The sequence below is a fragment of the Erythrolamprus reginae genome, chromosome 2 (genome assembly GCF_031021105.1).
Source record: "Erythrolamprus reginae isolate rEryReg1 chromosome 2, rEryReg1.hap1, whole genome shotgun sequence".
In the NCBI taxonomy this organism is placed as follows: domain Eukaryota; kingdom Metazoa; phylum Chordata; class Lepidosauria; order Squamata; family Dipsadidae; genus Erythrolamprus; species Erythrolamprus reginae.
The window spans coordinates 109,205,343-109,218,276 of NC_091951.1; the positions used below are offsets into that span (position 1 = coordinate 109,205,343).

General features: G+C 38.4%; 1 protein-coding gene across 1 annotated transcript in view; it reads left to right on the forward strand.

Annotated features, from left to right (window-relative positions):
• PDGFRB (platelet derived growth factor receptor beta) overlaps positions 1-12,934 on the forward strand; it is a 134,616-nt gene that overhangs the window by 97,917 nt on the left and 23,765 nt on the right. The window contains exons 15-18 of the mRNA XM_070739072.1: positions 271-424; positions 2,948-3,114; positions 5,207-5,316; positions 11,043-11,165. Of these exons, the coding sequence (XP_070595173.1) occupies positions 271-424; positions 2,948-3,114; positions 5,207-5,316; positions 11,043-11,165 (554 nt within the window). The remainder of the gene's footprint in view (positions 1-270; positions 425-2,947; positions 3,115-5,206; positions 5,317-11,042; positions 11,166-12,934) is intronic.

Genomic DNA, 12,934 nt, shown 5'->3' on the forward strand with positions numbered 1-12,934 from the left:
CATTTAAGTAATACAATTTTAATCTGGACTATATTCACTACACCTGTGAAATTCCCCCCCAAATACCTCATGCAAAAGTATAGTATTCAAAGCAGAACTGTTCTAGATGAACTTTTGTTTGGAAATGGTAGTCTTGAAGTTTAGATGAGCGCTCAATTATCCCAATACCCCAAATGAATGCTTGTAAAGACTTGCAACTTCAGCGAGTCCATCATTAGCTTATGAACAAAAGGTATTCTCTGACTTCTCTGAAAATGGCCTTCTGTATAGGTCCCATCTACATCATAACAGAATATTGTCGCAATGGAGACCTGGTGGACTATCTACACAGGAACAAGCACACCTTCCTGCAGTGCTACAGTGATAAAGCCAAGCAAGAAGCAGAATTGTATGGGAATGGCATGCGTGTGGACCGGCTGCAAAGGTGCCTGTAAATCTAATTACGATATCTGTTTACATCAGTGTTTCCCAACCTTGGCAACTTGAAGATATCTGGACTTCAACTCCCAAAATTCCCCAGCTAGTGAATGCTGGCTGGGGAATTCTGGGAGTTGAAGTCCAGATATCTTCAAAAGTTGCCAAGGTTGGGAAACACTGGTTTACATAATCATATCCAAATTATATCAATAGCCAGGCTGAGTTTAGAAACACAAATATAACAAATTGCAAAACCCACCAATACAGAAACACATGCAAAAATTCACTTAAAAACCATAATATATTTATTCTTTCATGTGCCACAGCATTGAGGATTAGGAAATTGTGTTCTTCCCAAACCCTGATTCTTCTAGTTATAATTTTCCTGATACCCTGAAAAAGGTCTTTGGGGATTACTTCCCCTATATAAACAGAGTACAATTAAAATTGATTCAACTTTAATTGAAGAAGGTTGAAGAAGGAATCAACCTATTCTCCAAAGCACCCGAGGGTAGAACAAGAAGCAATGGGTGGAAACTAAACAAGGAGAGAAGTAACTTAGAACTAAGGAGAAATATCTTGACAGTTAGAACAATTAATGGGACATCTTGCCTCCAGAAGTTGTGAATGCTCCAACACTGGAAGTTTTTAAGAAGATGTTGGATAACCATCTGTCTGAATTAGTATAGGGTTTCCTGTCTAAGCAGGGGGTTGGACTAAAAGACTTCCAAGGTCCCTTCCAACACTGTTGTTGTTGTTGTTGCTATTCAGATTGGACTTATTCATTTTATATTATTTGTTCAAAAATTATATTAAATGTATTTCATCTTGGGTTCCAAAGGGAACTGGGGGATATCCTGGCAGTTTTGCTGCATGGTCTTACAAAAGCCTTGAATCCTAGAATCTAAGAGTTCAAGGCCTTGGACAGGATTGTTCCTCTGCAGGTCTCTTGACCCATCACTTCCCACAGTTCATGGAGCAGTTGAAGGTTCTGAAAAGGTTAAGAAATGCTAAGGAAGCTGCTGGAGGAAAACTAAGAATGACTCCCACCAGATACAGAAATCCCATTAGAAATCCTATTAAGGTCTATATCATATATGTTAGGCCATTACATCTCTCCCCTTATTCCACCTTCAGTGTGTCACCTTTCAGTTCTGTACCGGTTCACCCAGTCCCTCCTATGACAGAGGGGCTCAAATGATCATCTGCAGGGCTGTACAGTGTAATATGTCCAACACCTGATGGACAAAATTGCTTAGATACATTCTGAGTTGTATCTCATGCATGGAGTAAGTCCATATGGCATGCCAGGAAGAGGGTTTGCCTAGTTCCCTGGGAAAGGTTTGACCCACCAGCCTGGACAACTGTTTTGGTCCACGAGTGGCCAGCAGATTCGGACAGTGAGGAGGTTGGGGAGGAACCATCAGAGGCAGAGATGGGGCCAGGGCTGCCATCAGCTGCCTTTGGAGTCAGACATCAGTGAGGCAGATGAACCAAAGAAGAAGAAGAAATCTTAGAATCTGGTCCTAATGTGCCCATGCCAGGAAAGGGCCCAGGTGGATGATGAAAGGCTCCTCCCATAAGGAATTAAACAGCAGCGAAAGGTTTTTGCAGGAGACAATTAGTTCATTCCTGCATTGTTGCCAAGTATTGCAGTGCCTGAAAGATATCAGCCTGGATACTACTGTACTCCAATCCTGATAAAAGTCGGTAATTGTGGACTATCTTGAAAAACTGGGAGAGGAAAGAATTTGGTGGAGAAAAATTCATTGCACATTAAATTTAAAAAGGTTTCATCGGGGCGAGGAGTCTGCTTCGTGACTTGGAAAAATCCTAGGTCAGAACAACTTTCTAGTTTCCAGCCTCCTCTTTTTGGTGAAGATTATGGAAAAGGTGATGGCCTAGCACCTTCTGAGGGACTTGGATAAAACATTATCTAGCTCCTTTTCAGTCAGGATTCAGACTCCGTTATGCAATGGAAACAGCATTGATCATACTTGTCAATGATCTTTGGCAACTATACTTGCTCTCCTGACCTCTCAGTGACTTTCAGTACCATAAACCATGGTATCCTTTTTAGCCAGCTACGGGGGATGAGTCTGGGTAGCATAGTATTGAGCTAGATTTGCTCCCTTCTCCAAGGAAAGGCTCTAATAGGAAGTGAGAGATCCAGCCCTATTATACAGATAATAACCTTCAGTTTCTGATAATAGACAAGATGCTTCATAACTTAGATATTTGACCACATGCACATTCTGCATGTCTCACATGCAGTAATCTTTCATTCAGTCTTGTCGGTAAATAACGTGTATAAATTAGGGCACCTAACTTTCTTTACCTCTGGGAAATAATTTATCTTGCACTTTTACTTCTCTTTGCCAATGGGCAGCTTTTACTATTGTAAGAAAATAATGGGGGAGAGAAAACACTGTTAAGTTTTGATTCTTGCTTTCCTGATTTTATACTTGTTATCTATCAGTAAACTGTTCTAAGGGGACAAGCGGTTTAAAAAGTTTATCCCTCTTTGCAGCCATACATCCATATCTGTAGAAAGTGATGGGGGCTACATGGACATGAGTAAGGATGAATCCCTGGATTATGTGCCCATGTCTGACATGAAGGGTGAAATCAAGTATGTAGACATTGATGCTTCCAATTATGGTGCGACCTATGAGCTGGAGAGCTATTCGCCTTCAGGTAAGAGATTAGCGAGAAACAGTTTGTGTAATTACAAAAGAAATGTGAAGTTTTGTTCGTTCCTAAATGCTTCACCCATTTGAGAAGTAGTTCTCAACTGGTAGTAGTTCTCAACTTATGACCATTCATTCAGCAGCCATTCAAAGTTACAGTGCTGTAGAACAAAAGGATTTACAAACCTGTGGCCAAAGTTACAACAATTGCAGTGCCCTCGTGGCAATTACGGGGGGGGGAAACAGCATTGATCACACTTGTCTATGGCAGGAGCAGGGTAGCAGAAGTTCAATTGTCGCTGGTCTCCTTGACCTCTCAGTGATTTTTGGTACCATCAACCATGGTATCCCTTTCGGGCTGAGGACAATTCTATTGGGGCTGAAGACAATACTCCTTATTTTTACCAGTTTGGCTCCTTTCTCCAAGGAAAGGTGTTAATAGGAAGTGAGAGTTGAGTGCGCCTTTGGAGTTTATCTGTGTCTCCACGTCTGTGGGAAATAATTGGGTGACGTGAAGGGTGAAATCAGGTATGTAGACATTGATGCTTCCAATTATGGTGCGATCCATGAGCTGGAGAGCTATTCGCCTTCAGATAAGAGATTAGCGAGAAACAGTTTGTGTAATTACAAAAGAAATGTGAAGTTTTGTTCATTCCTAAATGTTTCACCCAGTCGAGAAGTAGTTCTCAACTGGTAGCAGTTCTCAACTTATGACCATTCATTCAGCAGCTATTCAAAGTTACAGGGTTGTAGAACAAAAGGATTTACAAGCTGGTGGCCAAAGTTACAGCAATTGCAGTGCCCTCGTGGCAATTACGGGAGGGAAACAGTAGTGCAATCACCCTTGGTCTCCTCGACCTCTCAGTGATTTTTGGTACCATCAACCATGGTATCCCTTTGGGTCAGCTATTGGGGCTGAGGACAATGCTCCTTATTTTTATCATTTGAGTTCCTTCTTCCAAGGAAAGGTGTTAATAGGAAGTGACAGTTGGGTGTGCCTTTGGAGTTTGTCTGTGTCTCCACTACTGGGGGGAAAAGTGGGCGCGCCTTCCAGGACTTTTGTTATGAGGAAGGTGGGTGAGAGAGACTCCTGGTGTGTTGCAGCCATTTCAGGGGGAAGAGGAACAAGCTTCCCTTTCCACAGGCACTTAGAGACTTCGTTAGCCTGCCGAGGAAGAGAGAGAGAGAGAGAGACTTTGCCAGGGTTGCTGGTGTTCCTAATAAAGGGAACGTTTAGTTAAAACAAACATGTGCTTGTCACGTTTGGGAACTAGGTCAGAACATCTGGTTTCCCAGCATGCTCTTATTTTGAGAGTGTTGGCTGATGGGTAAAGGGGCTGGATCAGCTTCCAAACGATATAATTGTATTTGTCCATGTGGCCACTAGATGCTGCTAGAGAACAACAACAGTATATATAAAAATGGGGTTATAAAAGTTGAGGTCTACCTGTATAATTTAATGTTGGGTGAAGGAGGCTTCCTGATTCCATTGATCTTATATTCTAGCTCCAGATCATTATAGTGTATGTGTGTAGAATGGCTTTATGTCCACTTGGGACAGGTGGTACGACTGGTTAAGTAAAAAATAATAATAATTGAAACCTTAAAGAAAACGAATGAAAGCAAAGAGAATTTTCATACATCCTTTTAATTATCAACTAAGCAAGCAGACAAACTGTTGCTAAACTCACCTATTGATTCCTACTGAACTACCAATTCACAGTAATGAGAAATAATGTAACCCAGAAAAAGAAACACAAAGAGATAGAAACAAGGTAATCTAAAAAGCGTAGTTTACAATAAAATCAGAAAACGAAATAGAATAAAACATGGATAGGCTGTAAGGAATAAGGTCCAGCAGAATAGCTGGCATATATGTTAATCATTAGATGCTTAAGTTCTGATAACAAAGTAACCTATATAGCATAAAGTTGTATGCTTTTGTATGTTATGTTTTTGTTTGTATATTTTTGTGTGTCTCTGTTTCTGTCATTTTAAATGTAAATATTCAATAAAGATATTTTATTTAAAAAGAAAGGCTTTATGTCTCTGTCCTTTTAAAAGGTGATTTAATAAACACTATTATTTTATATTTCCAGCTTCAGAAAAAGTGACCTTGATCAGCGAGTTTCCTGTCCTCAGCTATATTGATCTTGTTGGAGTTAGCTTCCAAGTGGCTAAGGGAATGGAGTTCTTAGCTTCCAAGAACGTAAATATATTTGCACTCAGGATTATATAACTATATTTATGGATATCTGGTTTCAAAGGAGAAGGGGAACATTGTTAAGTACATGTTTGTGCTCAAGAAATAAACAGAAACAGGTGGAGGTAGACAAGGGTGTTTCTCTCAAAAGCATAAATAGGAGGGTTGTTAGTGTAGGTGTTACTAGACTTTGGTATGTTGCTTTTTTTAGACATTACTGCAACCTTTTTCACAACCAGCCATGTTTACCTAATCCCCGTGCATGCACAAACCAAAAGCCAAGGCATTCAGTAAAAAAAGACTAGCTCAGTATGTTCAGATTCTTCAAGCAAAGTGAGGTAGCCCCTTAGAATACAGATTTGAGCAATCATGAATGGGAAGCAGACTGTTAGTTTGTATTCTTCCTTACCAATTAAATAGAAGATCTGGTGAATTTATTTTGCTTTATATGTTCCCAAACCTGGTTAAGGTGGGCTATTAAGCCACCTTGGATTAAATGGAGAGGTTCTTCCATTTCAAGCAGCAAAAAAAGGTTTTGTAGCGCAGCCTAGTAAGTATCATTAAAAAAATTAAGCAAGATTTTAAAAGTAGAAAGAATTCTCTAACAAGAACCCGAAAATAACAAGATTCTGTATTCTTTGATGGAGGTCAAGCACAGAGTAAATCTCATTGATCAGCAAGAATACACAAGAAACTTAAAACAGTCTAGACAAATTTACTTCCTGGAAGCAAATAAACCAAGTAGATGGCTCTCACAAAAAATTAAAAAGGAAAAAAGTGATAAAACAATCTTCCAATTACCAGATAAAAAGGGTACAGCACAATACTCTGAACAGGCAAAAAAAGAAATAATTCATGAATACTATAAAGAACTATATAAACCAGACCCAGTAAACACAATTAAAATTACGAATTACCTATCTGAAAGTAACCTCCCAATAATAGATGAAAAAGATAGACTAATGATAAATGAAAAGATAACAATTCAGGAACTTCAACAGATCTTAAAAAAACCAGAAAAATAACAAATCGCCAGACCCAGATGGTTCCCCGGGTGAATTTTATAAAAAAAAATTAATAAAATATTTGAACCTTTACTTTTAGAAACATACAACAAATTTACCAGCAAGCTAAAATACCAGATACATGGAGAGAATCCTACATTACAATAATCCCAAAAAATGAGGATGAGAAAGATAAGATTGAAAATTATAGACTTATTGCGTTGCTCAATGCAGATTTCAAAATTCTCATGTCAATATTGGCAGAAAGAACCAAGAAAGTTCTGAATAAAATAATAAAACAGGACCAAAATGGTTTCCTCCCATTCCGACAGATTAAAAATTGCACTAGAACTGTTTTAGATATATTGGAGTTTGTGAAGCACATCCAGGAAAACAAGTTGTTTTAGCTTTCCTGCACAAAAGGCCTTTGACAACCACAATTGGCAATATCTATTAGATCTAATTAGAAAAATAAATCTAGTAGTAAATTTGAGAACCTTATTCAAAACATATATCTACCCCAATCAGCCAGGGTGATGATAAATAGAGACATGTCTAATCAATTCTTTATTAACAAAGGAGTTCGCCAAGATTGTCCCATGTCCCCCTCCTTTTTATATTAGCACAGGAAATCCTGTTAAACAAGATTCAGAACAACAAAGAGATAAGGGGTATTAAAATCAAACATCAGAAATACAAAATGCAAGCTTACACATACGATCTAGTATTTTTCTTGGAAGATCCATTTGAATCCAGCCCAGAACTGGTAAGGGAAATAGAAAAATTTGGGGAATTCTCAGGACTAAAAAGCAATAAACAAAAAACTAAACTCATGACAAAAAATATGACGCAAAAAAAGAGGGGAGGAATTGGAAAAATATTTGAAGCTTCAAACAAATAAAAAGATTAAATATCTGGGACTTAACATAACAAACAAACAGTCATCTATTAAAAAAGACAACTATGATAAATTGGCTCAAGAGATAAGAATAAATTTAGAAAAATGGGGAAACCTACAACTTTTCTTTTTTAGGATGAATAGCAACAATAAAAATGAGTATCCTCACAAAATTCTTGTACTTATTTCAGACTGCCCTGATTTACATAGACCAAAAATACTTCAGGGAATTGAATAAAAACAAAATAAAATTTGGCAAAAAAAGAAACCAAGAATTAAATTATCATATGTATAAGATAGTAAACGAAGAGGAGGCCTAGATCTCCCAGATTTAAGACTTTTCTACAAAACTGCCTCATTAACTTAGATCAAGGACTGGATCAACTTATCAAATAAAAGAATGCTAACACGAGGGGCATGACCTTCAAATGGGTTGGCATGCCCATTTGTGGACCGGCAAACTCAAAAAACAGAACATATTTAACAAACACATGATCAAGAAATCTACTGAAAATCTGGCATGAAATAAAAAAGAAAGATTATATCAAAATACCAAGGTGGTTATCCACAATGGAGGCAATCGTCTACCCAAATCTAATTGATCCCACAAAAAACCTTAGTTATAATGATATCCTGTATCCAGATGGACTTCTAAAACCTAGAGAGATACTAAAATGCCAAAATCTTAAGCTGGATTGGTGGATTTACACTCAAATTAGTTCCAGATATAATAAAGATATAAAAGGAACAGGCATAGAAACAACAATTAACCCACTGGACAAAATTCTTACCGGATCCAATGATAAAAATATAACGAAGATATATAACTTCCTACTGGAAAATGAGAATTTAGAGGAAATGGCTCCCCGATTCTGTTGAGTTGTTTGTAAAAGTGAAACTACCAAGCAACAATTCATCAAGACTATGAACTCCATCGCCAGAAATAACACCAACTACAGCAAACTTAGATCTAGACCAGATCTATCTCTACTTCAACGCATCCGCTAATGTGAACTTCGGGCCAAACTTAAGAGACGTCAAGATCTTGGTGAAACTAACCTATACATAGATTACTGCACTGAATGCATCAAAACCAAGACCCACAACCCTCCCTTCTACTTTCAGCCATCCCACGCTTCTATCCCTACCATCCCTCACCAGCAAACGGACATCCCTAACAGTTCCAGCCATGAATAGGGAAGTGCCCCCCTATTGATGATCTCTACAACACATTCTTACTCCAAATTAAAAGACTTATCAGACTACATGTACCACTAATATCAACCGATGGTAAAAGGAAAAATAATTTACCTGTCTCAATAAGGAAACTACAAACAAACAAAAGATCTCTCTGGCGTAAAAACAAAAAAGGCCAAGTAACCAACTTCAAAAGCTGCTACAAAATCATATGCCAGCAAATAAAAGTAGAATGTCTCAACTATCATAGCAAACAAGAGGAAAACCTCCTTCACACTAAATCCAACCGTGCCTTCTACAACTTCATCAACAACAAACTCAAAGACTCTAGACCTATCCCACCTCTCATTGGACCCAACAACAAAGAATACCATGATGGTCCATCCAAAGCCAACCTCTTCAACTCTTTCTTTGGCTCTGTCTTTGTTAACAGTAACGGCTCATCCCCCATCTTCACAAATCGCACCTTTAACCCACTCAATGACCAAACCCAAATCGACTTCACTGTAGACCGCATTGAAAAAGCAATACGAGATCTCAAACCTTCCCTATCAGTCGGACCTGACGGTCTTTGTGCATACTTCCTAAAACAGCTTTCCTCTGCTATAGCTGAACCTCTAAGCATTATATTCCAAAAATCCTTCAGGACCAGCACACTTCCCAAGCTATGGTTAAAAGCACTAGTCATCCCCATCTTCAAAAAAGGGGATCCTTCTCTCGTTGATAACTACAGACCAATATCACTATGCTGCATCTCATGTAAAGTCGTGGAATCAATTATAAATCAATCAATTACTCTTCACTTAGAATCTAATAACCTACTCTCTAACAAACAATTTGAATTCAGAAGGAAATTATCCTGCAACCTACAACTACTTCACTGCAAAAACATATGGACTACCCACCTAGATCAAGGAAAATCTATTGATGCAATTTATATCGACTTTTGCAAAGCCTTTGATTCAGTGGTCCATAACAAACTACTCCTAAAACTTAAATCCTATGGCATCTCAGGATTCCTGGGATAAACATATATCCATCCTAAGATAAAATACAGAAAGTAGTATGAGGGCAGACTAGATGGACCATGAGGTCTTTTTCTGCCGTCAGACTTCTATGTTTCTATGTTTCTAAACTGACTCTAAATTTGATATGAACGACCTGTGACAGTTCCACGGGTAATGGTCTTAAAAATAAATATCTCAGCCATAAGGTACTGCTACTTTCATTTTTGTGGGCCTTCTTTCACTGCCTTTTCAGAGGATTTTAAAGGGTTATGAAGTTCAAAATTGTCATCGCTATATGTAATAAATAGAGATAATGAAACAAATCTAAATAGGGTTATAAGAGAGTTGAAGGGAAGAGGGATAACTAAGATAGAACAGTTATATGAGAAGGATGGGAGGCCAAGTAGAAATCATATAGAATGGTGACTAGATAAGGGAAGATGGCTACAAATAAATATGTAAATATCTGAATGAAAGGGAGAATAAAGAAACACTACTTAGGGAGGAGCTAGAATAGAGAAAATAATAAGAGAAAAACATGAGGGCACCAAAGCGCAAGCAAGTAATATATATAAGATGTTAATGCAGGCAGACGGGTGTGTGATCCAAGGACTGACTAAATGGTGGCAGAGTGAATTACAAGTAGATATGCAAGAGATGAAGAATATAGTGGAGAATATAAGGAAAATTAAGAACACTAGAGTCAGGGAAATGAGAAGGAAAATATTACATAAGTGATATCACACACCCTTTCAACTTGCATACTTTCAGCAGAATGTTAAGAATACCTGTTGGCATGGGTGTCAAGCTAAGGCTTTATGTATAGGTTTTGAGAATGCCCAGAACTGCAAAACTTTTGGAAAAAAGTGCAGGAGGATATTAATAGGATGTTAAATATACGATGGACAATTACAAAGGAAATGGTGGTATTAGGAATGAGATGGGAGAATTTAGAGAACTAAAAGAAGAAGTGATAGAAAGCATTCAGGCAGTAATAGTCTTAGGCTGGAAGGATGCAACAAAATGGACAATACAAAGCTGGTATGGGTATATGGTAGATCATATTCAATTTGAGATTATGGATAAGAGGATGAATTCGGCCAGTGATATTGATCTGCGGGAACTGATGGGACGACGGGACAAGGTAAGAGGATATATGGTCAATAGAATTCGAGACCAAGCTATAAGGAATAAATTGGAATCACTTTATAATGTGTAAATATTGCTCTTGAGTTAAAATGGTATATATAAAACACGCCCCCATTTTGGTGGAGGGGTGTGAATGTTATCTGGAGGCGGGCACTAATCACTGAGCACCTTGTTATATATTGTGTGTATGTTCTATATTATAAAATCAATAAAAGTAATAATAAAAAAGGGTTATGAAGTTTACAAAATGAGGCTGCGGTGTGAGAGGATAAAATGAAGTCATAAAGCTTAGACAGCAGTATTTCCACATGTCTCTAGAGTGGCTGCCCGAGCACCTCTTCATCATATGCATTACATGTTTCACTGCATGTTGTGATGTTGCTTCGTTCTGTGGCACAATAATTACTTTTGAAAGAAAAATTACAACACCCGAGACACATGTCTACACACTCAGCCTGTCTTTTCCCTATTATCCAGTGTGTGCATCGGGATCTGGCTGCAAGAAATGTACTGATCTGCGAAGGGAAATTGGTGAAGATCTGTGACTTTGGCCTAGCCAGGGACATCATGCGGGATTCAAATTATATTTCCAAAGGAAATGTGAGTAGCAAGATTACCTGACCTGTGGGTGGTCCCTTTTGTCGTGGATTAGAATCAATTAGTTTCAGCCCGCGTGAGCTGAGATGAAACTAACCACGGAGGTCAATGAATAAGCTGCCAGGAAAGCTTCAAAACGAAGTTACTTTTATTTAGAAAACGTATAAAAAGTAATAATGCCTGCGAGCAGGCAAGAGACACGTCTTAGATCGTTAGACTTCTCAAGGAATAAGATGGAGTCTTCCTTCTCTTCCGACACAGAGAGGAAGTGACTAAACAGGTTTACATCATAAATGGGGGGAGCTACATTAACATACAAGAGTTAACTATTTAACTACTGAATGTCTCTAGATGTCTCTGGAGGCTGTCAATACACAGCGTGACACCTTTGACCAAAATAAGAAGAGTTAAACATACATTTAGGATCCTTGCTTCACCGGACCTTTTTAATTTCTTAAAGAAGCCACAAATCTAAATTTCAAATCCTCAAGCATTCTGAAGATTTGTTTTATGTGGCTATCCATATACCCTCATTTAGCCACCATTCAAAGAGCAGGAATTATGAATTCTCACAAGACAACATCTTCTTTATTATGTTTTAATTAGACCACACTTAGCCTGAAGAGTTATGGCTTTTTGGTTGTTGTTGGTAACTATTATGTATTGAATATATACGGTTGTGTTAAGCCCTGCTGAAGTAAAATCTTTAGATGACACTCACTGTTAACTTCAACTGTTTCGGAGGGAAACATTGAACATTCATATTTGGGCAGGTTTTTCAAGCATTATGATTGGTTAAGACCCTGTGGGCCCAAAGTATAAATTATAGGCATTTGCCTGCTATTCCTCAGTTCCATTTTTGAGTCAATAAATACTGTTGTACATATGCTTATATGGTTCCTGCCTACTGAAGCCCACTACACAAAAGTAACAGCGCATCCCTGTTTTGCCTTTCCAAAAGTGTACATTGAGTGATTTCCCTGATAATTTTCAAATGGGTCATAATAATTTCCCCCCCTTCATGGATTACTGCCTTGTTGTGGTGAAGGGACTTGCTTGGGTCAATGAAGTTATGAGCTATGCTGTGCAGGGCCATCCAAGACAGACAGGTCATAGCAGAGAGCTCTGACAAAACGGAAATGGCAACCCACTCCAGTATCTTTGCCATGAAAACCCCATGGACAGTACCAAAAGTTAAAAAGATATAATGCTAGAAGATGAGCCCTTCAGGCCAGAATGTGTCTAATATGCTACTGGGGAAGAGCAGAGGGCTAATAGTAATAGCACCAGAAAGAGTGAAGTGACTGGTCCAAAGCCAAAAGGACGCTCAGCTATGGATGTATCTGGTGGTGAAAGAGAAGTCCGAGCTGTAAAGATCTATTTTCCATAGGAACCTGGAACATAAGATCCATGAACCAAGGCAAGCTCCCAAATTCCTCATGCATAAAATTTAAATTACCTGATTGATCTTATCATTCCTATGCTGATTACTTTGTGTGGGTTTTTTAGCATACGTTTTTTATTTGCAGCAGAGGCGGAGTAATGACACGGACACAGAGAGCTGGATTTAAACTGGGTCATTTTTATTAATTAAATTTGCATAATTTATTCATTAAATTAGCATAAATTTAACTAAAACCTAACAAGGACTCACAGGGTCAAACAATTACTTCCGGGGCGGAAATTGACATCAGAAAAACTTCTGGGGCAACATATGGGCGTAGCTCCATGCTGATCCAGGTGAAGGGCCCTGCCCTCACCTGGAGCCCAGC